This window comes from Myotis yumanensis, unplaced genomic scaffold, assembly GCF_028538775.1.
Source record: "Myotis yumanensis isolate MYYU_CA2020_CCGP unplaced genomic scaffold, mMyoYum1.0.hap1 SCAF_2, whole genome shotgun sequence".
Taxonomy (NCBI): domain Eukaryota; kingdom Metazoa; phylum Chordata; class Mammalia; order Chiroptera; family Vespertilionidae; genus Myotis; species Myotis yumanensis.
In genome coordinates this window covers 13,159,318-13,184,430 of record NW_027223753.1, presented here as the reverse complement: position 1 = coordinate 13,184,430, position 25,113 = coordinate 13,159,318, and the positions used below count along the sequence as shown (strand labels likewise).

Sequence of the window (25,113 nt, the reverse complement as noted above, 5' to 3'; positions counted from 1 at the left end):
TTGCCCTGGCCATTGTGGCTCAGTTGGTTGGAGTCTCTCTCTCTCTCTCTCTCTCTCTCTCTCTCTCTCCCCCACTCCCACCCTCCTCTTTCTTTAAAAAAAAAAAAAAAAAGGTCTTATTCAGTGCTGTGCCTGGCATCTGGGTTGGGCACAGGGAGTTGGCCGAAACATTGTGGAAGAATTTCTGTTCCTTACAGCTCTGAGCTGGTCCCCCAGAAATATGCCCCACAGGGTGGAGAACCCCATCTTTTCGAGATGGGACACCTATCTGGGATGGAGGCCAGGATGCTAGTGTGTTCTCGGTCCCCCAGGTGCCTGGATAGGAGGCCCCAGAGTGCCCGGGAGACTGCAGGCTGCTATCACAGGGAACACACCTTCCTCCGAAGCCAGGCTGGGTGCCACCCTGTCAGCTAGGCATTTCCTTCTGTCCACAGCTCACCTCACTCCTGGCTGCAAACCCAGCCGCGAGTCTCTGGAACCTAGCAACTCTCGAGGAAACAATGGAAACTTCAGTTTTTCTTCTCCTCCCTCTATCATTACTCAAAAGGTTTTCCTCTAAGCTACACACACGTCAATTTTCTCTCCGCCCATCAGCCTGGGCTGGCCTGGAAATTTTCAGGCAGAAAGGAGTCCTGTGCGTGGGCGGGAGGGCGACCTGGTGGCGGGGCCATGTGTGCCCAGAGTGGGTCTGTGTCAGAGGTGGATCCTCAGGGACTGTGATTTACCGCCCAGCAGCTGTGATTGGGGCTCTGGCAGGGTCTGTCTGTGTCTGGGCCTGGATGTGTGCGTGGGGTGTCTCTGTCGCAGGGGCTGTGATTTATGTGAATCAAAGTTGGTCTGTGAGTGATGTGTATGGAAAATGGCATGTGTCAGGGGCAGTTCAGGACCGAGTGCCTGCTACTGTAGGTCACTGTGGTTAGTGTGTGAGAAAATGTAACAAGTAAAGGCCAACCTGCATGTGAGAAAATTGTCGGCCTGTGTGTGTGAACTGTCGGCGCCCGTGAGGAATTTGTGTGCGAAAAGATGTCTATGTGAGTCTGTGTAAAAATGTGAATATGAGTGTGCCCGCTGTGCCCACTGTTCACCTGCAGAGGTGAGAGTTTTGGGGAGATAGCGTATTCTTTTGCATCCGTGAAGACTGTTAGTGTATGAAAGTTGGTACAAGAGTGCAAATGTGCCGAGTGCTCACGGGGAGCAGATGAAAGTGCTGGTGCGAGGCACTTGTGAGTGTGAAAGTGTCCTGTGAGCGACAGCTGGCGCGAGTGCGTGTGCACGTGCTCAGGTGCCCGTGTCAAAAGTGCGTGTGTGCACGCGTGGAATTCTGGAGCGTCCTCGAGAGCGGCCCGCGGGGGGGGTCCCGCTGGTGGGGCGTGGAGAGGTGTAGGGGGTTTTACGGGTCTGGCAGTCCGTGGGGGCGCGCAGGAGCCGCGTGCGCGTGGAGGGAGGCCCCGGCCCCCGTCCCATCTTTACTCCAGGCCGGGTTTGGCGGGGAGCCGGGCTGGGCCGCGGCCCGCGGAGGGGGCTGGGGGCCAGACAAAGGCCCAGTTGGCTGAGCTGCTGGCTCCGAGGAGCGGCGCCCGTGGTCCGTGGGCGGGGCCGTCAGTGGGCGGGGCCAGGCTCGGGGGCGGGGCTGGCGGCCTCGGGGGCGGGGCGGGGCGGGGCGGGCGGCGGGCGCGGGAGGGGTGGGGGTGGCGGGGGCGGGAGCGGGCCGCGCTGTCCCGAGGACTCGGCAGGCCGGCGAGCGGGCGGCTGCGGGCGGACGCGGAGCGTGCGAGTGAGCGGAGCGGAGCGGGCCGGCCATGGGGCGGCGGGCGGCGGGCGCGCTGCTGCTGGCGCTGCTGCTGCACGGGCGGCTGCTCGCGGTGAGTGTGCGGGCGGGGGGCGGGGGCGCCCGGGCCCTGCTCGCCGTGCCCGCCAACTTGGCGGGGGCGCCGACGCTGCGCTATTGGAACTCTGGTTCCGGACGCGGCGCCCGTCGGGGACCCCCGGGTCGGCCCAGGCCGGTCGGCACCGACCGGCGCCCCCTCCCGCGTGGGGCTGTCCGGAGGGCCGCCCAGGGAACCCTGTGGGGCCGGGGGCGGGGCCTCCCGCGTGGGAGCCCGTGGGTCGCCCAGCCACGTTGTCGAGTCTCCGAGTGGCGCTGGGCTCGGCTCGGCCTTCCATTCCCGGGATCCAGGCTGAGAAACTTTTGAGCAGGGTGGGAACTTGGCTGGGCAGGGGAGGGCACCCCTTTCTTTCTGTGCCAACTGGGAAAAGGGGCCCTCGGGGCGATGCAGACCCTCGCAGCCCCCGCGGGACTTCACCACGCGCCCGTGCCCTTGGGGAGCTGGTAACCAGGCAGGCGCAAGGAAAGAGCCATTCAGGACACATCTGAGACTGTGACCCCGCCGGACCCCGAGCCCTGCGCTCAGGACTCCCCAGTCAATCCCTGCTCTTCACTGAGTGGCCGGGTGACCGAGCCAGCGAGTGAAGCTCTCGGAGACCAGCCCTCATGCCTAAAGGGACATAAGATGTGTGGCCTCCGAGCGCATGTGTAGGGCTGGGTGGAATGCCCATGAAAGTCCTGAGCTGGGCCTGCTAAGTGGTGGACGTTCCGTGGATCTGCTTCCTCAGCTTTCCTTCCCCCAGGTCTCCAAGGTGCGGGAGGGGCAGGGGGCTGCCCCTACAGCCCAGTCCCCTGCCGGGAGCTGGGATGGAGGAAAAGAGAACACTCGGCCAGGAGAGGCTGTGAGGACCTGAATGAACTCCAGGAGGGTGGGGTGGGGTCAATGGGCAGGGAGCTGGTGGCAGAAGTAGGTGGGGGCACATCTGGGGAGCTGGGCCTGCCCTGGGGAGCCACAGAACCACACCCACCCTTTTTGAGGTGGTCCAATGCGGTCCCTGCCCCTGCCTCCATGTTCTCAGAGCCAAGAGAGGGATTCTTCTAAGCTGGCCAGTGTTTACCCAGTGACTGACTCCCTATCCTTGCCTTGCCTTGCCAGCTTCCTCTCACCTCTGGCCTCCTGAGTCACTTGTTAACTCCCACCCAGACCTGTCCCCTCACCTCTCATGCCCCACCCACTCATCACCTCCCCCCCCCCCCGCATCTGGGCAGCTTCCTTAATCCTTTTTCTCAGCCTCTCCATTCAGCAGAGCCCATCCAGTTGCCTCCCAGTCTTGACCTGAACTTGCAGCTCCCAACACTGGTTTTCACTTTTCCAAAAAGGAGGCACCAACCTAGCACATAGGCTGTCTGCCTTTTTTTTTTTTAATCCTCTCCCAAGGATATTTTTCCATTGAGAAAGTGGAAGAGAGAGGGAAAGACAGAGAGAAACATTGATGTGTTTACATCGATTGGTTGGGCCTCCTGCACGCGCCTTAACCAGAGACAGGGCCAGGGAGAAGCCTGCAACCTAGGTACGTGCCATTGATCGGAATTGAACCCGGGACCCTTCCATCCACAGGCCAGCCCTCTATCTACTGAGGCAAACTGGCTAGGGCCTGTCTGCCTTTTTTGACTCTCCCCCAGCTTTGCCTCCCAATGAGGGGCTCCTGGATGCCTGGGTTCTACTATGGCAGGAGTGGGGAGGGGGTGTTGTTGTTTGCTGTGTTCTGGAGTAATTTCCACAGAAATTCCCGAATTGTAGCCAGTCATCTCATTCACTTGTTCATTCAACACATCTTCATTGAGCAGCATCCCATGACAATCAACAGGTGTTCAGGGTTCATTCATTCTCATTGGGCAGACACTGGCCAAGCACCTATTGCAGTGATGGCGAACCTATGACTCGCGTGTCAGAGGTGACACGCGAACTCATTCTTTTGGTTGATTTTTCTTTGTTAAATGGCATTTAAATATATAAAATAAATATCAAAAATATAAGTCTTTGTTTTACTATGGTTGAAAAGATAAAAAAATTTCTATATGTGACACGGCACCAGAGTTAAGTTAGGGTTTTTCAAAATGCTGACACGCCGAGCTCAAAAGGTTCGCCATCACTGCCCTATTGTGTACCAGCGCACCTGGCATGGCGCTAGGGGCTGGGGTTTTTGGGTGAGCAAGATCAGGCCCTGTCTGTGCTTTCCCAGAACTGAGATCAGAAAATAGGCAGCTCCGGTCCTGTGAGATTATTATAGAGTCTCCTCAGCAACCACATCAAGGTCTTCCCTGTCCCACCCCAGGCTCATGGTGGAGGCCTGGAAAGAGCTTGGCCTCTGGACTCAAGTTTGAATCCCAGCTCGGCCATTTTCCAGCTCTGTGGCCTGGGGCAAGTTTTCCTCCCTGAGCCTTTGTTTTCAAATCTGTAAAATGGGAGTAAGGAGTTTGTTGTAAGTTTTAAATGATATCGGGTTCCTAGCCAGGGCCCCAGCACGCCTTGGGCTCCTCCTTGCCCACTTGCCCTTTGTCTCTTCTAGCCTTCAGTTCACATCCAGGAGCCAGCAGTGAGTGGGTGAGAGTAGGATCTGAGAGGAGGATGAGATGGTCCTTAGGGAGCTCAGGAGGGGCAGGAGACAGAGGAGACCGTGGTCTGTGATTAAGTGTGGGGGTAATTTCAGTGGTGGTGCGGAGGCTTGCTGGGGCAGGGGGCCAGGTCTGGGTGACTCAGGGCCTGCTGACCCCTTTTCTTCCTGCTGGGGCCTTAGCCCTTCCTTTCTTGGGGCCCGCCCTGCCAGGAGATAGGAGTCTTGAGGAGGCCACAGTGATTACAGTGTTTTCCAGAGCTGAGGAGGGAAGTCACTGAGATACCTGTTTCCTGCCTCAACTGGGTTTCCTCGCTGGGGAGGTTGTGGGCTGGCCGGAAATGGAGGAGCCTCCTTCCCTCAGGGGCATCTTACTTCAATCCTCCTCTTGACATAGCTGGCGGCCCTGCCCAACCCCTGCTGCCCCCCTTGCTCTAGACCTGCTGCTGGGAGGGGGTTGTGCCCTGGCGATTTCCATAGGGAGGGCTGCAGGTCAGTCCATAGAGGGAGGTGGAGGCTGAATGGAACAGAGATGGACCCCTTCCCCCCCATGCCCTGGGCCAAGCTCCCAGTAAATGCGAGTCTTGGCCCCCACCAGACTTGGCCCAGGCCTGTTCTCAGGCTGAGTGCAGGCGAGTTGGGATCTGTGGGTCTGAGGCCTGGCCTGGGAGATGGGTGGAAGGAAGGTGGCAGAAGGTGACTGGGTTCAGGGCTTGGAGTGGTGAGAAGGGAGGTCTTGGAGTGCAAGGCCTGATGATGACAAAGTAATGTGGACAGTTCACATTTATCAAATGCCCACTGTCTGCTAGGCACCAAGTTTCTCAACAGGTCCTTATACTGGTATGCTCCCCTGCTCACAACCTCTCCGAACTCTCCCTGTTGCTTACAGTCAGACCCAAGCCCTGGAGGCCCTATGAGATCTCGAATCTCTCCTCCTGCCAACTTTCCCCTCATTAGCTCAGTCCAGCTACACTGGTCTTTGTTTCTTTTTTTTTTATCCTCACCTGAGGATATTTTTCCATTGGTTTTTAGAGAGTAGAAGAGAGAGGGAAAGACAAATATCCACGTGAAAGAAACACATTGATTGGTTGCCTCCTGCACGCACCCCTACTAGGGCTTGGACCGGGGAGGAGCTTGCATCGGAGGTATGTGCCCTTGACCGGAATTGAACCCAGGACCGTTCAGTCTACAGGCTGATGCTCTTTGTTTCTTGAACACACTCCCACCTTAGAGCCTCTGAATCTGCTGTTCCTCCTGCCTAGAATGTGTGCCCAGAGATTATTTGTGTGACCCTCTGCCTCACATCCTTCAGGTCCTCAGCTACTCTGCTACGCTGCCTGTCATTTGCTGTCCCCTTGTACTGCTTTATTTATTCATTTTGTCACCATCCGACATGTATTTGTGTACTTGTTTCCCCCTACTCCCATTTAAGCTTCTTGAGAGCAGGACCTTCTGTATTTTTGTTCCCTGCTGCTTTATATTTAGCACCTGCAGGTAGTAAGTGCTCAGTAAATACAGTCGTTGAATGCATTAAGCTATAGCTACTAGGACAGTCCGCTTTCCCTAGGCCAGCGGTTCTCAACTTGTGGGTCACGACCCCTTTGGGGGTCGAACGACCCTTTCACAGGGGTCGCCTAAGACCATCGGAAAACATATATAATTACATATTGTTTTTGTGATTAATCACTATGCTTTAATTATGTTCAATTTGTAACAATGAAAATACATCCTGCATATCAGATATTTACATGACGATTCATAACAGTAGCAAAATGACAGTTATGAAGTAGCAACGAAAATAATTTTATGGTTGGGGGTCACCACAACATGAGGAACTGTACTAAAGGGTCGCGGCATTAGGAAGGGTGAGAACCACTGCTCTAAGCAGAGGAAATTGAGGCACAGAGAGGTTACTTGCTCACATATGCAGTGGTCCCAGGAGTCAGACTTTGAAGCCAGACAAAGCTCTCCTCACTGCTCTACTGCTTTCCCACTTGTTTGTAGCAGGCAGGCTTGTAGCAGGCAGGCAGTAGATGTTGATGAAACTGTTGTCCCTCAGGTTGATAAAAGTAAGAGCTCGGGTCCTAAGTAGTGCAGCAGCTACCTCAGGCAAGAATAGCCGGTCTGGCTTTGGGATAAGAGGCACTAGGGGTGAGTGTGCTGCAGGGTCCACAGGGCCTGCCTGCGCTGGAACCTAGAAATACTAAACTCTAGGGCAGTAGTTTGTGGGATTATCTGTTCTTTTATGGGTTTGTTAGCTACTTAATTTCCTCATTAAATATTCCCTGAGACCCTATAGACAGTTGAATTAATCCAGGGGTTTTAAGACCAGAGCAGGCCAGGCCCAGCCCTACCCTGTGTGGGAAGTGAGGGGGGAAAATGGCTAGCTGCCTTGCACCGAGCCCTCACTGGGCTCCCCTGGGGGCTCGAGGTTTAGGGTGAGTCTGCAGAGCTTCAGGGCTTTCTGGCCTTGGGCGAGATTCTCAGAAGGGAGGGTAGGAGGGGCTGCCCAAAATGTGGAAAGATCTGCAGTGATGATTCAGAGGCCACTTGGAGGCCAGACATGTGGGTTCTGGACCCTCAGACCATTTGGAGCATGCGGGAAGGACTCCAGCCCTGGCATGTTGCCCCCTCCCCAGCCCATCTCAGCTAAGAAGCTGCAGGCTGGTGGAGGAGGGGGTGAATGTGACCCATACTCCAGCAGCTTCCCAAAGACCTTGTGAGCCCCCTGCACTTTCCTCCCAGGGCCCACCCTGGCCTTCCCCACATCTCAGTCCTGCCAGGAAGGGGGAGGTTGGGCTGAGGGTCTTGCTGGAGTGTTGCCTCAACCTAGGCCTTGGCCTCTTGGGCCCTGCTGCCCTCTCTTGCTCCCAGGGCCTGGCTGGGGCTTGCTGGCTACCCCAGTGCCCAGAGCTGGCTGACTGAAACCCAGAAGAATGTGTGGAACTTGCTTCGCGGGGAGCCGCCAGCCTCACTGCCCAGCCTGGTGGCGTCGGCCATGTCAATAGCGGCCTTGAGAGGGGAGTGGCTCGCGGCTGCTGGGGGTGGCTGGACCAGGGGCACCATCATGAAAGCCCTGGGAACAAGGCAGCTCTTTGAGTCCAGGGAATGTGGGGACTTCAAGTCTCAGCCGCCCCCAGAACTCAGCCTCCCTCCTTTCCCTGATGGCTGCCCATGCCATGGTTGTAGGGACCTCAGAGCATCCCCAGGGGCATGTGTGGTATCCCTGAGATGTCCTTAGGACCAGCTCCCAGCTACCTACCGGGCCCTTTTCCCTGAGGCATGAGGAGGGTGCCCCGTTCTGGATTTTAGGGGGGCATCTGGAGCACAAAGCTTATAGTGTGCATTGAGCGAATGAATGGACCCATGATGTGACTAAATATTCTTCAGACCGAATCCCCGACAGGTGTGTTAGACTTAAAATTCATTTAACAAATATTTATTGAGCATCTTCTAACTATCAACCTTGTTCTAGGTGCTGAAGTTACAGCAGAGAACAAAAAAGTCAAATTCCCTCCCCTCGTTTAACTAGCATTATAGCTAGTGCAGGAAGACAGACAATAAATAAAAGTGCCAGAAAAAATAAAGCAGGGGAGAGGATAGAGAGTAATCAAGCGGTCAGGAAATCCTCTGATAAGGTGGCATTTACACAGACGCGTCTGAAGGAAGTGAGGGTGTGAGCCCTGCAGATATCTCGGGAAAGGGCACTCCAGGAAGAGGGCAAAGCTAATGCAGAGGCCCAGAGGGGTGCTTAGCATGTTTGTGGGAAGCAAGGAGGCTCATATGGCTGGAATAGCATGAGTGAAGGGGAGCGTGGTTGATGTGGCCAGAGGGATTGGCAAGGGGAGATGGGCAGAGCCTTGGCCATGGGAAGGACTTCGGATTTGTTCCTGAATGAGATGAGAGATCACTTGATTTGCTGTGTGGAGAAGACATGGAGGGTCAAGGGCAAAAGCAGGAAGCTGTGACTCAGGCCAGAGACAATGGAAGCTGTACCAGGGTGATAGAGGTGGGAAGAAGTAGTTGAATCCTGAAGATATTGTGAAGGTAGGGCCGACAGGGTTTGTCGAGGGATTGGGTGTGGGTGGGACAGAAAGAGAGGAGTCAGGGGTGTCTCCGCAGCCTTCCAGCTTGAGCATCCAGGAGGATGGAGCTGTCACTAACTGAGATGGGAAAACGCCAGGAGGTGTAGACTGGGGAGGAAGGTGCAGAATGGCAGGTGATGGAGGGGATGGCATGGGGGTGGGGCAGTGTTGGACTGACACCTGGAACACGGGAGACAAGTCTGAGTGCCTACCTTGCTGCCTTTCACTTATCTGTGCCCTTTCCCTGGGCACTGTGGTTGAGGGAAAGGTGTAGGCTCAGAGGGCTCTGACTTCAAGTCTTGGCTCAGCCCCAACTGGCTGTGTGACTGTGGGCAAGTTGCTTCCTCTCTCCGAGCCTCAGGTCAGAGATGAGGATCATGATGCTTATTTCCCAAGTGAATACGAGACCAAGTGGATGGACCTGGCTCAGTGTCTGGAATGTGTTTGACAATTGATGGCTCTTCTATTAGTCTTATTCCTGCACAGGACAAGGCCAGAGTAGTATATGACTCAGAGTTCACAGTGCCCAGCATGGCACAGTTTCTTCTAATCAAGACTGCTACCATCGGCCATCTTTTGACCCAGGCCCTGCTCTGGGCTTGTGGAATGAATGACCGAGGGAAGGGATCATTCCTGCTCTTTCTGTTTCTCTTCCGAAGTCTGAGAGCCCTGGATATGACTACATCTGATCTGTCACTGTCCCCCCCTTCCCCCACTGAGGCCGCAGCTGCAGGACAGAGTCCACCCTGATTGCTCCTTCCTGGAGCGGGAGAGGGAGGGGCACACCCCAGGGTGGGGCCTGGGAAAGTCTGGGGCCTATGGACCCGTTGTCCCCTTCCCAGATGTGTACAGTTGGTGAGCTCTGAGCAATGAGAGGCGTGGCCTAGAGGCTCCCATGGGTGCAGAAAGGATGTTCATGCATCTTAAGGGGAGCGGCTGAGGAAGGCTTCCTGGGACTCCATCCCAGTCCCATTCTCCCGCAGGCCCCGAACCGGAGGAGGCAGGACCTTGCCCAGGGAGCCCTGGGAAAACCTGTAGCAGTTTCTCATTTTCGAGTGTTGATGAGGCCTCGCAGCTCTAAATCTGGTCCCCAGGGGCTCTCAGAGAAACAGCAAGACTAAAGTTCACGGTGACCTCTCCCCGCACGCTGTGCCTTGGACTTGGGCTGCTGCATGGATCACATCCAGGTGTTTCATTTTTTAACATTTGGCGTCTTTCCCCACCTTTTCCCCAGTGCCAATTTGTGGGGTTAGGGAAGCAGCCTGGGGTTGGGCAAGGGGAGGACTTCAGAGGTGGCCTCGGGTGACCCCACAGATGCTTCTCCTGGGCTGGGGTGGGAATTCCCAGCTGCCTCTGGCCCCTTCCCAGCCCACCTCCAGGTCCGTGCTTCCACTTCTTCCTTTCCCGCCTCCCAGTGCTCACCACAAGGAGTCAGCTCTGGCCCCATCTCCTGGTCCTGGCCTCCCCTCCTTACTCCAGCTGACTCATCCCTCTCTTTGTTTGGTGTTTCCACTTTTCAAATAGTTGGGAACTGGGATCATGCCTCTTCTTGGATCCCTCACTGGGCTGGATGGATTGAAATTCTGGCCTCAAAATCCTAGCCCCAGTGGCTTCTATCACTTAACAGCTCTTCTCCCTCTCCTGCCCTTTGCCTTCCTGTGTGCACAGGAAGAATAGAGACGAGGGTCTCCTCGCTAGTGACCTGTCACCCGGTCATCAGCCGGTGCTCAGTGAACATTTCACGCTACGCCTTTTCTTGATTAGACTGCCATTCTCTCTTAAGCCAAGCCTCTCGAGGGGCTCTCTCTGGGCATTATGGAATATGATCCTCCCAGCAATCTTTTGAGGTTGGCACAATAACCTCCATTTTGCAGAGGGTGAAACTGAGGCTCAGAGGCGGGCAATGGCTGGTCCTAGTCATCCATCAAGTACATGGCACAGCTGGGAATGGAGCTCAGGTTGTTTGACCCCAAAGTTGTCATTCCAACCTGAGTGGATTTAGCCTGTTGGATGCAGAGAGAGGACAGTCTGGGTCAACTAGCATAGTTAGGAAGGACTGCCTGGAGGAGGTGGACTGGGCCGGACTTGGTAGAGGCTACAGTAAGCTGCATATCGGCCATGTGGACATATCCAGCTCCTACTTCTCGGGCTTGGTTGCCTTTTGACTCTGGGTCTCTCTCAATTTAGCGATAACATTCCCCAGGGAGATGGATTTGCCTTTCCCTGGGATTGAGACCCCTGGAACCTGGATTCTTCTCACCCGGGTCCCAGGCTCCCTGTAGGTTTTGCTGTTGGGAGTCGGTGAATTTTTGCTGAGTGGGGCCTGTCCTGAGCCAGCCCTTTGCCCACCTCTGTATTGGGGGCTAGGCTGCAATAGAAGCCACAGAAGCACATGACCCAGCTGGAGGCCAGAATCTACATGCAAGCCCCAAACTGTGTCATCTGAACATCCCTGTGTAGTGGAGGAGTCAAGAATTCATCCGTCCATTTATTTATTCACTCATTCATTGCCTAAGGATCTGCTGTGTGCTAGACTTCATGCTAAGTGTTTTATCTGCATTATCGACTTTCCTGTGTAGCTGGGATTATACTTTCATTTCCTAGATGAGACAGCTCAGAGAAGGGCAGTGTCTTGCCCAAGATCACATAGCCAGGTGCAGAGGAAGGTAGGAGCTGAATTCAGTTCCATGTCCTCTTGGAAGAAGTTAGAGGCATGGTACTTCCTCTCCAGAAGCTCTGGGTCTTGCAGAGGGAGGACTCAGGAATCATAAGTACCCACCGCAACTCCAAGCCCGGACAGTCGCACGTGAGGGAAGGCAAACATCAGTTTGGCATGAGCTATCTGGAGGGACTTTCTGGAGGAACTGGGGCTTAAAAAACAAGGAGAATTAGGCTGGTGGAGGAGGAAGACATCCAGGGCAGGGGTCAGGGAGTCATCCCCATTGTCCCTAGATTTGCATTGTTGTTGAGTGTGGGCAGGAAAGTCCTGGCCTGCTGCTGGAGTCGTTAACACTGATGAAAGAATGAGAGGAAGTCACCACATGGCTGAGGTCATGTACATCCCAGTCCCCTGCCCCGTACCCGGCCAGACCAGGAGGCAAGAAGTCGAGGCCTGGGCCTCGCTTCTCCTACCCACAAAATGGGCTGTTTTCTTGCTTTTTGGCCGCCTGCCAACTCAGAGGCCCAGGACCTTGAGTTCTTGGAGAAAGCTTCCCCTTAAGAGTTGATAGTATTCTATTCTTTGGGGCCTGGGGAGGCAGCCATCTTGAGAAGCTACCACCTTATCAATTTATTGATGCTACCAGCCCACAAGGGCCAGGGCCTGGGCCAGGGAAACAGTTGAGGGAGAGGGCTCTCTGCGTCCTTAGCTCTTCCTCGCCTGCCTACCCATGTGGACCTGGGATTACCCATGGTCTGCCATGTTGGTTCACCTCTGTGCCCTTTGGGCAAGTGCCGCTAAGCTAACATCCAGGGGACCTGCCAATGTGTGTTTAGTGAGTGAGCATAGACTAGGAGGCATAAGATTCCTGTATTCTTCCTGGCCCTCCCTGTATGATCCAGGACAAGTCATTTAGCTTCCCTGCGCTGAATTTGGGACCATCCATTCATTCATTGATTCAGCAAACATTTATGGAGTGCCAGGTCCTGTATTAGGTATAAACGCCAAGCATGAGCTGAAGGAGCTTTTAGTCTGATAGGAGAGTCAATAAAAGGTTGAGGGGCAGCTTTATTCAGTTTGGCTCAGTGGAAAGAGCATCGGCCTGAGGACTGAAGGGTCCCGTGTTTGATTCCGCTCAAGAGCACATGCCCAGGTAGGGGGCGGGCGTGCAGGAGGCAGCCGATCAATAATTCTCTCTCATCATTGATGTTTCTATCTCTCCCTCTCCCTTCCTCTCTGAAATCAATAAAAATATATTAAAAAAAAAAAAAAGCTTGGGGGGGCAAGGAGTCTGCATTCAAGAAAGAAACTTCAGGGCCACATCACCTCTTGGAGGGTATCTGGGGTCTTTGTGACTGTCTCAACCCCCATTTGTTATTCTAGTTACTGAACTGCCTGTTTACCTTGAAAGTAGCTTGTGGGAAGAGGGGACCTGGGGAGACAGCTCCCCTGGGCTAAGGCAGAGGATAAGACCCACAAGGGTGGAGAGGAGAACAGGCTGATTTTGTTGTGAGTCTCAGATGAGATCATGGATATGGAAAATAGTGCGGCTATTTATACTGAGCTTGGTTATTTTAATTTAGGAGGAATGGAAGCTGTAGAGCTCAGGTTTGGCACTGAGTGAGTTAAATGAGCGGAATAGTCCCGAAGCTCCTGTTTTCCACTTTCCTTCCTCTTTTCTGTCTCTTCCGGAGGGGAGCGGGGCTTGGAAGGGAGGCAGAGATCAGCTTAAGCCTGGATTTGACTTGAGAAAATGGGAGGAAAGGGTTAAGATGGTTGCTTTTTCACCTGGGGTGGGGAGGGGGGAGGGAAAGGAGACAGGGACTGCTGGGGCTAGGGTAGGAATGTGTGATAAGATCAAAGCTTTCAGCCTGCCTGGGCCTCACCTTAGTTTCACCTGAGCAATTGAAGGGAATTCTCTAGCTGGAGGAGGATGAAGAATGGTGACCTTCTGGGGGAGGGAGTTTGCAGGAGCCACCTCCTTCCTTTAACACGCCAAGAGGCCCCACTTCATGCAAGCCTTAGGTGTCCCTTCTCAACTACTCCCAATCTCCCAGAAGCCCCAGCTCTTGCCCTGGCAGGTACTGGAAGTCCCAGGGACCACCGTTACTTGGCATAGCCAGACTAGGGAGGGGGGACCTCTCCCTACCACTCCCACCCCACCAGCTCTCTCACCCCTGGGTACTCAGAGGCTCCCTTATGGGGCCCGCTGGGCCACCTGCCCTAGTGATACCAGGTTAGGCTTTCGAAGCCACTCCCTCCTACACCAGGGGCTTTGGCAGCCCAGCTGTGTGGCTAGGAAGGTGGCCCCAGCAGGCCCCAGCTGGGAAGGGTCCTGGAGCTGGCCCTAGGGGTGCTAAAGCCCAGGTTCCTGCCTCGGCTCTCACTCCTGGCTTTGCCTCAGTTAATGATTATTCTGGGCTGCAAGAGAGCAGGGGAGAGGGAGGCCCACCCTCCCAGCTCTTTAACCACTGGTTGCACCTGAGGTATGTCAGCATCCTGGGTGTTCCCTGCTTTAATGTGGCAGCATTGCTCTGGGGCACATGGTGGGGGAGCAGGGAGTAGGGGCTTCGGGCCACAAATTGATAAGCAGCCTGTGCCCCTGGGGTCCTGGTGACAGACTTAGGGCCTACAGGATCTGAGTAAAATGTGAGCTAGGGTGTAATAGGCCCCTGAGGCTTGGCCCCAGCTGTGTGAGCAGTAATATACCTACAGTAATATACCAAGTGAGCAAACCTCTTCTAGCTCATAAAAACCCCTGGGCTCCTCCTCTCCTGGCTCAGACTCTGCTGAAAAGTCTAAGCTAGAAGATGGTGTGATGGTTAGGGCTTTGGGGCAGCTGGGCTTGGCTTCCAACCCTAACTCTGCCACTTTACCTTTCTGAGCACCATTTCCTCATTTGAAACAGGAGGATACTAATCCTTGCTTTGCTGGTGTCAGCAAGACAAGGTGTGGGAAGTGTTTAGCTCATAATTAATATCTGGGGAATGGTAGCAATTATTACTATTGTAGTTTTTATTATTAGGAGAAAGTGAAAGTTGAATCCTAGTCTTGGCCCATGATAGGAGCTGGAGGATTTGGGGGAGGCAGGGGGATGGGGAGATCCCAGGAACATGTATGTATGGAGACAGCTAGAAGGATGGAGATCATGAGGCTTTGGCGAGGTCGCTGTGTCTCACCCAGGCCTACCTCAGTCCTCTCAGCCCTGGCTCTTCCCTGGGCTGGGTCCTGAGGCTGGTGCAGGCCAAGAGTGGGGGAGGAGGGAGAATTATTTATTTTGATACCATTAGGGCATTTTCCCCCAGTGCAGCTGCTATTTTTGGGAGCCCTGGAGAGCAGGGGTATGGTTAAATTAGGTAATGTTGCTCCAGAAGGAATGTGTGAAGCAGTTGGGCCCAGGCTGCAGGGAGAGGACAGTCGGTTCACTCCATATAAAATTAAACTGCAACTTGGAAGAGCAGCTTGGGTCGCTTTATAAGGCGATGGAGGGGGAGGCCACTGGAAGCTGCCACGGGGGGAGCGAAGGTGATGTCCCAAGGCCTCTTTGTGGGGAGCCTGGGCCCCCGTGCTGGAGGCCTGGCTGGCCCAGCAGGGGCCTGTGATGAGGCTGAGGGGCAGAGCTGATGAGTCCTCAGCTCCAGGCCTGTGGCTGCCACTGAGGCGGTGGGGCCTGGGGTGGTGTGATACATGGGAAGGATGGCTCTGTAGACTTGGCCTCGAATTCTCGTCTTCTGTGCTTGGGCAAGTCACTCAACGTTACCAGTGGTGAAATAAAGGTTCCAATCCCCTAGGGGTGCTTTTAAAGGATTAAATCTCTAGAAGAAAAGGGAAAGCTAACTTTTATTGAGGGCCACTGTGTGCAAGGTGCGGTTCTAACTCAATGGGGTGGTCCGTGCACCTGGGTGCTTGTCAGAAATGCAGAGTTTCAGGCCCCCGAGATCTACAGAATCAGAATCTATGTGAACCAGATCCCCAGATCCCCAGGAGATCCCTGTACATGTTAAAGCTGTGGAAGCACCTCTTTACATACATTGTCTCAGTTTATCTTGCAAACTACCCACCCCTGTGATGTAGGAATTATTATCATTTGACAGTTGTGAAAGCTGATGCATGGAGAGGGGCCATTGTAGAAACTCCATCAGCATTCATTCTCTCCCAAATTCTGCCCCGTCTTCCCTGCTTTTGGTCTGGGCCAGGGTTGGGGAGGTGAATGTGGTGTCAAAACCCCTGGCAGGACTGGAAAAGGTCAAGAATGTCCCCTGCCTTTGAGACTTAATCAGACTCCTCTCTCCTTTGACCCATGGGACCAGTACAGTTGGACAGGGGTCATCTCCCCAAAGTCCTTCCACACTTCCGGTCCTCGAAGAAAGAAGAGGGCAGGAAAAGAGCTCTCTACTGCTGTGGCCTGTGATACCGGCAGTAGCGACTGGCCTGCAGGTCAGAGGAGGGGTTGGGGAGTCAGAGCCTGGGCTTAGTTAGGGTCACCTGCCTGTCACTGGGATATTTGAGACTGAGTCAATCTAGCAGAAAATATTTTGCGAGACACCTACTATGTGTCCAGCCCTGAAAAAGTATCCCACATTTTTCTTAATTCCATAGACTCTTCATTATACAGAACAACCAAAAAAGTTACTATACTTTATTTAGCACTTATCACATGCCATACTGTAATAAGCACTTGATTTACATTATCTCATTTATGTATTGAATTTCACTTTCAGTTTTTTCTTCTATAAAGTGGGGATAGTTGTTAATATATCTCATGGGGTTGTTATGAAGATAATTTTTGTCAAGTACCTGGCACATCATGTTTGTTAAATAAATATAATAAGTACAAATAATCTCCCAACAAGGTGGGTACTATCCCTGCCCCCATTTTACAAATGGACAAATTGAGGTCCAGAGCAGGGAAGGGACTCACCTGTCAGGGTCCCAGGAAACTGGGGAGAGCCATAAGATATTGACCCCCCAAACTTCTAAGCCACTATTATAATTCAGTTCAACTTAGTAAATATTTGTTTATTATCCATTAGCTGCTACTCAGTATTGGGAAGTATCTAAAGGTTTAAATATATATAAAGAAAACCCCCCAGCCGAAACCGGTTTGGCTCGGTGGATAGAGCATCGGCTTGCGGACTGAAGGGTCCCAGGTTCGATTCCGGTCAAGGGCATGTGCCTGGGTTGTGGGCACATCCCCAGTGGGAGATGTGCAGGGGGCAGCTGATCGATGTTTCTCTCTCATCGATGTTTCTAACTCTCTATCTCTCTCCCTTCCTCTCTGTGAGGAATCAATAAAATATATTTAAAAAAAAAAAAATAAGAAAACCCCCCAACCTGGTGTTTGTCCCCAAGGAGCTTTGGTTCCAGCAGGAGAGTAGAAACATTTACTCAAGTGACTATAATAAAGACGAAACCTCAAGCTCTCTGAAAGGTAGAAATTAAGTCCTATGGATGTGCGGGAGAGAAAGTTATCTTTGTGGGGCATCTAGGAAGACCAGAGTGGAGGTAGCAATTAAGCCAGGCCTTGAAGGGAGGATGAGCAGTTTAGATTGGGAGGCATAACAGCATTCTAGGAGAAGGGAACAGTATACACAAAAGCTTAGAAGCAGGGAAATGTGTCTTGTGAGAGTGTCATCCAGTTCTCGGGAGCATCTGGAGGCTGCATGGGGTCTGGGGGAAGGAGGCGGCGAGGCCAAGCCCAGCTTTCTTGTCATCGACGGTTCCCAGCCTTCAGAGACTTGGCTCTTCAACCAGCTGGGCTCAGTCTCTCATCGTTCTGCCCTTTCTTCAACCGAAGACTTTTATAAATGGCCTGTCTGACTTTCTGGTCAGTGTGTGATAACCGGTGTAGCTGACAAAATTCAGGCCAAAAGCAAGAGACGCGATGTCTTGATTTACTGGGCAGCCTTATCGCCCACACATGTACGATTTCCGTTAGTCTTCTCCAGTGTTGACAATAACCCTGGGTGGGGAGCACGGTGCGGCAGCCAGGCCTGGGTTCTGATTTTGCCTCTGTGGCTTACAAGCTGTGTCTTGTGCAAGCCTCGGTTTCCTTCTTTGTAAAGTGGTGAGGGCTCTACCTCCCGTCTTGGTTTAAGGATGGTGTCATCTACACTGTCCAGTATGGTAGCGGCTAGCCACATGTGATGATTTAAATGGAAGATTTAATGAAATAAAACATTTAAAAATATGATTTCGGGACCACATTTAAAGTGCTCAATAGCCCCAGGTGGCCTGTGGCTACCTTATTGGACAATGTAGACCTAGAACATTTCTGTCACTGCAGAAAGTTCTATTGGATGGCATTGATGCCGTGTGCACTCGGTAAGGAATGGCTGTTGTTATTATTACTAGTTCCCGGTCCCAGTTTGGGACTCCCTCAGGGTATGGGGCCCTGGGAGACCCCTGGGCCTCAATGGAGCTGGACAGGATTGCCCCTCTGTGGTCCTGTGCAATTTCCCATCAGCAGCTGAGAGGTCTCATTGTTCCCTCACCCGACCCCATCTGTAATGTTAAAAAGTCCGAGAGTTGGCGCCTGATCGGCAAGGCTCAGTGGATGAGCATCTACCTATGAACCAGGAGGTCACAGTTTGATTCCCAGTCAGGGTGCATGCCCAGGTTGCTGGCTCAATCCCCAGTAGGGGGCGTGCAGGAGGCAGTCGATCAATGAGTCTCTCTCATCATTGATGTTTCTCTCTCTCTCTCTGAAATCAATAAAAATATACATATTTCTAAAAAGTCCGAGACTTGGCTCCATCCAGCCCACCTTCTCTCCTTATTTTCCCACCCACTCCCCTCAGCTTGTCTCTGCCTATTTCCCCGTTTGGCTGCTGGCATCTGGAATCTCCATGTCCAGCCTCCAAGATTCCCATTGCCCATTCCCAGCGGGGAGAGGGAGAGAGAGGGGGAGACCTTCCCTGGAAGTCCCCAGCTCCCATCCGGCTGCCTGGGCCCTTCTCGGAAGGGTGGGGACGATGGTTTGTTGTGACGGGGCAGTGGGCAGCCTGCCCACTCTAACGCGCCCATATCTGGGCACCAAGCATGCTGTTTGCACTTGGCTGGGCCTCAGGGTCTGGCCTGGTGCCCATGAGGGCTGGCCTGCGTTGGCACCTCTGCTTACAAAGGCCAATCATGGGTCAGGACACCAGGAGCTGTTCCTGGTCTGGGTCCTAAGGTGATGGGCATGTCTGACACCTGGAGCTGGAGCGCAGAACAGATTCCCAGCTGTGGCTGAGCCTGGGTGCTAGGTGGGGACAAGGCCCGCGTAGGTGTAGGCAGGCTGCAAACTCTTGGGGGGCCAGGCAGGAGGCCAGTTCAGATGGGTAGGATCTGCTTGCGGCATTCACACCTGTCTGGGAGGAGCCTTGGGTCTGAGATGCCAGAGAAGCTTGTCTCCCAGCATCATGCTCTCCCTTCCCCCTTCTCTGGCCCCCTGCCTCATCAGTTGGGAGGTGGATGAGCAGGCATCGCTGGGCCAGTCATGTGCTGAGGCCATGAAGGCCCAGCAAGGAAATTACCATCTGAGATCACACAGCCAGGCTGCAGGAATCAGACCTCTGACCCTGAATACCTAACATGCTCTTGTCCCTTCTGTCTCTTTGCATGGGAGCTCTGAGGACAATGGCTTCTGGACACTTTGCTGAGAAAGAAGGTTGGAATCCTGGCCTTTTGACACTTACTCCTGTGACCTTAGACAAACCTCTCTGAGCATGAAGAATAGGGATAGTTCCATCTTGCTCTCAAGGCAGTTGTGAGGGTTAGATATCTGGTCTTCTGGCTGTTTCCAGGATACTCCTGCCTTGGAGTCTTTGCAGCTGCTGTGCCCTGTCTCTGGAGCCTTCTTCCTCTATGCACGCACCAGCTTCCGGTGCATCACGTTCCCTAACTGGCCTGTGGAACGTAGCAGCCCCACCCAGCCACTCCCTGCTCCCCTCACCTTGCTGTATTTTTCTTTTTAGCATTCTCATTATTTGACAGATATTATTTTATGTTCCAGCTGGCTCCAAGTAGAATGTCCCACGAGGGCAGAAAACTTGCATAGCTCATAGAACCTGCTCACATAGCAATGACTGATTATTTCCCTTCTTCTTCCCAATACTTCTCAATACCCGACAGCCACTGTTTACCAGGCCCTTCCCATGTGCCAGGCCCTGTGCTAAGCCAGGCCGTCTCAGCTCCTTGAATTTCCCAGGGTCCCCATCACGGCTTTGTCACTTGCACATCAGAGATGAGTGGCGGGAGGGCTGCAGTGACTTGCCCAAGGTCACCCAGCTGGGAAGTGGCAAAGCCCAATTTCCATTGGGGTTCATTCTGCCCCAGAGCTCACACTGTGCTGCCTCCTATGTTGGATTAACAAGATCAGCCCATTCACCCAAATTTAAATCTCAGAATCCGTTTGACAGGATTGAACACGTCAGATTTAGGGGTGACTCTCAATCTTTTTGGGGTGCCCTTCCAGCCCTCTCTTTTCCTATGATTGGTCAGTGACAACCACTTCCACTGTCCCAGAATGACAGATGCCCTTTGGCTGGGGAGCCCAGAGGTCAACCTGAGCCCCCAGGGCTGGGCCAGGGCTGGGGAGTCCTCTCTGGGCTGCCGGGGACAGGCGGACAGGATGTTCCCGCAGGCAGCACACATTCCTGCTTGGAGGTGGCAGGCAGCAGACTTACCATTTCCTTTCCGGTAACCTGAGTCCCTGGGAGGTGAATTCTCCTGCCAAGGACACAACCGCTCACTTGCCGGTCCTGCCATTTCCTCGGCTCAGCCTGTCTGCCTGGGGCTTCGGCCTGACCAGAGGGACCAGCTCTAACTACCAGCTCTAAGACTGGTGCCTCAGGTGCTGGTCGAACCCCTGACAAATGCCACCCTCCCAAAGTCCTCATCTGTGTGGCCCCAGACTCCAGCCTTGGGGAAGGAGGTGCCATTGTGGAAGGAGAAGGACCCTGTGTTAGAAGCCAAAAGACCTGGGTCCGCCTCTGCCATCAACTGGCTGTGAGACTTTCTCCCTCTCTTCTTGGAGCCGCTTATCCTTATAGCAGCACTTGTGGTGGGGCTGTCAGTGTCACAGACGGGATTTGAGCTCAGGCTCCCCAACACTGGTTGGTCCTCCTTGATGGCCTAACTTCCCTTCTCTGGGTCGGTTTCCCCTTCTGATAAGTTTCCATTTCTGGCAGCCAGGGACCCAGGACTTCGTTGGAGCCTTACCCAGCCTGTGGAGGGCATAACAGGAATTGCTCTCCCGAAAGGTCAGGTCACTCTTCCTGCTTGTGAGCTCCTGGCGGGGTGGGGGTGGGAGGGAAGGAAAAGGAAGAAGTGACACTTAAGCCTTGTAAGTGCCAGACACTGGGCTGAGCTCTCAGGTTGTCTTGTTGAATCTTCCCAACAGCCTTGTTTGTTTCCAGTTACAGATGAGAACACAGGCTTAGAGAGGTCAGGTGACTTGCCCAAGGCTGCACAGCTAGGAAGCCGCCAGGCTAGGGTGTTGCGGAGTGACATGTGGCCAACACACATTTCCTAGGATAGCTTTGATTTACTAATGAAATGGAATAAAAGTAATAGTCTTCCCAAAAGATTATGGACATGCCCCAGAACTTGAATACCTGTGCATACAAACTACATCTCCCAGGCTGCCTCTGACACCGGAAGTGGCCCAGGAATCCTTTGTTACATTTTGTTTCTCTAGGGCTTTGGAAAATGTGTAATTATGGGTATGCCTGAGTTCAGAGGAGCGAGAGCCGTGTGGGCCGGAGCGGACTGGAAAGGATTGGCACTGAGCTGGGAGTGGAGCTGAGGGGGCTGAGAGGGGCCTGGGGTGGGGCCAGCCAAGGCCAAGTTCACAGGCTCCAAGAAGCCTCCCTAAATGGCCTGCAACCCCATCTCTTTGCCAGGAAAATCACAAGGCCTCTCCTCAAACCCCATTCCCACTTAGTCCTGCCCATCTTCCTCCCACCAGGGTCTCTGGGGCAGCCCAGACTCCAGGCAAGGCCTGGTTGGCCCATAGACCTTTGCTCCAGCCCCTCCACCCTCACCCCAGACTTCACAAGGAACTGGGTAAAGGGCTGTGGGGTGGGGCAACAAGGCCTGTGTCCTGGCACCCTGGGATTTGAGCAGTTGGCAGCGTGAGGACTGAGATGAACCAGCCAGCCTGCTCCCACCCTCTCCTGCAGTGGGGCCCTAGGCCCTGAGGCCCCCGCAGCTGTCAGCAGGGAATGGTGACAGAGGAGGGCCAGAGGTGACTTCTCAGCCCGCCTCTTCTCTCTCCCTGTGCTTGGGCCAGGCCCAGAGCTCTTCCCAGCTGTAGTCAGCAGCTGCTGAGCTTTATTCCAGAGCCAGCACTGGGCACCGCCCTCCTCCCCAGGATAGCTTCCCACCACCCTGCATGGGCAAGAGCTGCTGCCCCTGGGGAGGGGTTGGGGCCAATATGGTGACATGGTCCCATCCCTTAGTTCCCTTGATCCTACTCAGGACACAGAGAAATAGGAATCAATGCCCCTGTTTTTATGGAAAAGAAAATAGATCCAGAGAAGCCAAGCAACTTGCTTGAAGTCACACAGCTACTGAGTAGCTGAGTTCAGGCTCCTGGCTCCTGGCTCCTGGCTTCCAGCTCAGTGTTCACTCTGCTGCCTTTCTTCAGGGTGTGTTTGTGCAGGGTGATAGAGACTTGGGTTCCTGGGTTTGACGCCCAGCTTGCCCACTTAGTAGTTTTTGGACCCCTGGCAAGCTCTTTAACCACTGGGAGTGGAACTCCTGTTTTCTTGCTTGTAAATAGGATAGTAATAGTCCCTACCTCTTGGGATTATTGTGCAAATGAAATGAGAATCCATGTAAAGTACTTAGCAAAAGCCTGGCATGTTCTAAGTGCCCAAATGAGATCTGGCAATATTATCAAAGAGTATTAGCCATCTGCGTGCCCAGCACCGTGGGTGGTTCTGTGGGGGTTACAGACACATTCCACAAGTATTTATATCAGTCAATAAATGTTTATTTGGGACCTACTGTGTGCAAGGTACTAGGAAAAAACACACAACAGTGATAAAACAGGCAAAATTCCCATCCCTGCTTACATTTTACACCACATGTTTCTGGGGAGACACGACTTCATCTTAACCACAGAAGCCTCCGAGCGCTTCGTGCACATGGATATTATTATCCACACTTTGCAGATGAATAAACAGTTGAGAAGACTGGTGGCAGAGCAGGGGCCAGAACCCAGCTCTTCTGAGGTTCTTGGGCAGTGGCCCCGAGGGCTTCCTGGAAGAGGAGGCACTTGTGCTGTGTCCCACTGGGCCTCACGGCCTGGCAGGAGAGGTTGGGTGCAGACTGTATGGGACACAGCCATCACAGTCTGGGCAGCAACAATTTCAGGAAGGTCTTGCTGAGGTCAAGGCTTCTTGTTCCCCAGGGACAGAAGCGCAGCCAGAGCTTTAAATACCTCGTGCAGCCCAGAATAACCCCCATTGTCTTGGCCAGCAGCTGGGGGACGCAGGAGGATCCTGAGGGAGGCTAATCCTGGAGGTGGGGGCTGGCGCTTGCCTATGGGTGGTGTTTCTTCGAAGACTTTTCCATTTGGCTCCTGCAGGAAGGCCCGCCTTGTGGGAAGGGTGGAGCAGCTGCCTGGGTTCTGCGTGAGCAACGTGTGGCTGAGGGGGAGCTGGGTGGGTGGGAGACTCCCAGGGAGGGCCCTGTTTCCTGGTGAAGGTGCTCCTGTGTGTGTCAGGGATGTGTTCATTGGCCCACTGGGCCCTCTGCTCTGGGCGGGCCTACCCAGGTCCTGCCCGGGGCTTCCTGGCACCCTCTCCTGCTCAGGCTATTTTGGGCACTGGCTGTGTTCAGGCTTGGGGAGGGATGGGTAATCCTGCCCAGACCAAGGATGCTGGGGCGCTGCCTGGACCGCCATTCCAGGGTCCTGGATCTTCGAATGCTGTAGACTCTGACCCTGAGTGCAGCCTCAGAGGCTCATGGTCAGTGGACGCCTAGGGGAGGCTGGCCCCACTGGCAAGGGCAAAGAAGGGCACCAGACAAACCTTTTCCCTTGGGACGTTCCCTGCTCTCGCCTCAGGAATAGTTGTGCTTCTTCTAAGCAACCGGTTTGTTTCTACCTCATGGGACACGGAATCCAGGGACTGGTCAGGCTTCCTTCTTCCCATTGGCCACCAGAAAGCTCAGAGCCAAGTGAGTTGGCTTTCCCAGACCTCTAGCCTCTGGCACATACTTTGTCTACTCACCTCACTCCGGGCTCCATCTGTAGCCCTACCCGAGTTTTTCTTATGTATGTTCAGTTGATGTTCTCTTGCTTTTATGTGTACATTTTTGTAAGCTGCTTAGCGTCTTCTTGGAACAGGGTGGTGGGGGAGGTAGACAGAGACAGATGATGGTGGAGGTAGCCCTTAGCTGGTCATTTCCCTTCAATCTGCTCCTTACGCTTGGTTCTGACTTTGTAATTCCGTCCGATAGCCCTGCCCTCTCTGCTGGTTGGAGTCACAGCCTAGAATTTTAGAATCCTGTTGTTTCAGAATTTCAGTGTCCTAAAATGTCATCGCCAGAAGGAACCTTTGGAATCATCTAAATTGAGAGCTTTCTAACTTACTATTATTGAGCGGTGAAACCCTATTTCAATAAAAATAATAGTATTTTGATTAACTACTATAATATTTTGACAAATAACCGCAAACTCAGAGCATTCACTGTGTGCTAATACTATTTGTACCTTATTACATTTGAATACTTATTACATTGAATACTTACAACAACCCTATGAGGGAGATACTATTATTATTAATTATCATGCCCATTTACAGATGAGGAAATGGAGGCACCAGAGAGGTGAAATGACTTGCTCACAGCCTCACAGCTAACCAGGGGCTGAACCAGACATATTATGTAGATGGTCAGAATGTAAAAAGGAAAAAAAGGTAGATTTCTTTTCATTGTAGTGAGTATTTGAGGGGGAGGGGGGCAAACCATCTGTCTGCCGCTCTAAAGTGGCCCCCCAGGCCGCTGAGGACAGACTGGGAACCTGAGATCTCTACTTTATCATTTTTTTAAAAATATATTTTATTGATTTTTTACAGAGAGGAAGGAAGATAGAGAGTTAGAAACATCAATGAGAGAGAAACATCGATCAGCTGCCTCCTGCACATCTCCTACTGGGAATGTGCCCGCAACCAAGGTACATGCCCTTGACCGGAATCGAACCTGAGACCTTTCAGTCCCCAGGCCGACGCTCTATCCACTGAGCCAAACCGGTTTTGGCTCTACTTTATCATTTGACAGAGGGAGTCTGAGGCCCAGAGAGGGAAAGGGACTTGCCCAAGACAGCAAGGTGAGCTGGAAGCCAGTTCTTAGTCCACCCTGCTGCACAGAGGGGCTTCACCCCTTCGCTGCTCTCCCCCGACCCCCACCCTGTCAGCAATCCCCAGCCCCTCCGCTGAACTCTCCCTTAGAACACTCAGCTCCCCTCACCCCCACCCCAGGGCTTGGGACCTTCTGTACAGTCCTAGGGGATCAGGAGTGACCAGGCGCTAGGCCACCTCTCTGTCCCCTCTGACGGTCTCATCACCTGAGAGGGCCGGCTGCTGGCCAGCAAGGGAAGGAGCAGCTCCTGCCTGGGTTTCCTCAGACTCTGACAGGGTTCCCCCAGAGGGGAGAGCGTACCCCTCCTGCCAACAACTAGCCTGTCACCTAGACGGCTTTTTCTCCAGCACCACTTCATTCCATGGGCTTTTCTGTCTTCGAGAACCGCCTTTTCAAGACCCCAGTGGTGGTGGGCCATTTCTTTACATCTAAAGCCTTCCTGAGGAGAGCTAGTTGGCAGCGAGCTGAAGGAAAGGTGTATGTTGGGGTGGGTGTTCCCAAAGTGTGTTCTGTAGAACCCTAGTCCCATGAGCTCTGCATGAAGAAAGGCTTCCAAGTTAAGCAAGTTTGGGAAAC

General features: G+C 53.5%; 1 protein-coding gene across 1 annotated transcript in view; it reads left to right on the top strand.

Moving 5' to 3' along the window:
* The first annotated feature begins 1,773 nt into the window (after positions 1 to 1,773).
* Positions 1,774 to 25,113, top strand: part of HSPG2 (heparan sulfate proteoglycan 2) — a 98,276-nt gene continuing 74,936 nt past the window's right edge. Inside the window, exon 1 of the mRNA XM_070404299.1 lies at positions 1,774 to 1,862. Within this exon, the coding sequence (XP_070260400.1) occupies positions 1,800 to 1,862 (63 nt within the window). The 5' untranslated portion in view covers positions 1,774 to 1,799. The remainder of the gene's footprint in view (positions 1,863 to 25,113) is intronic.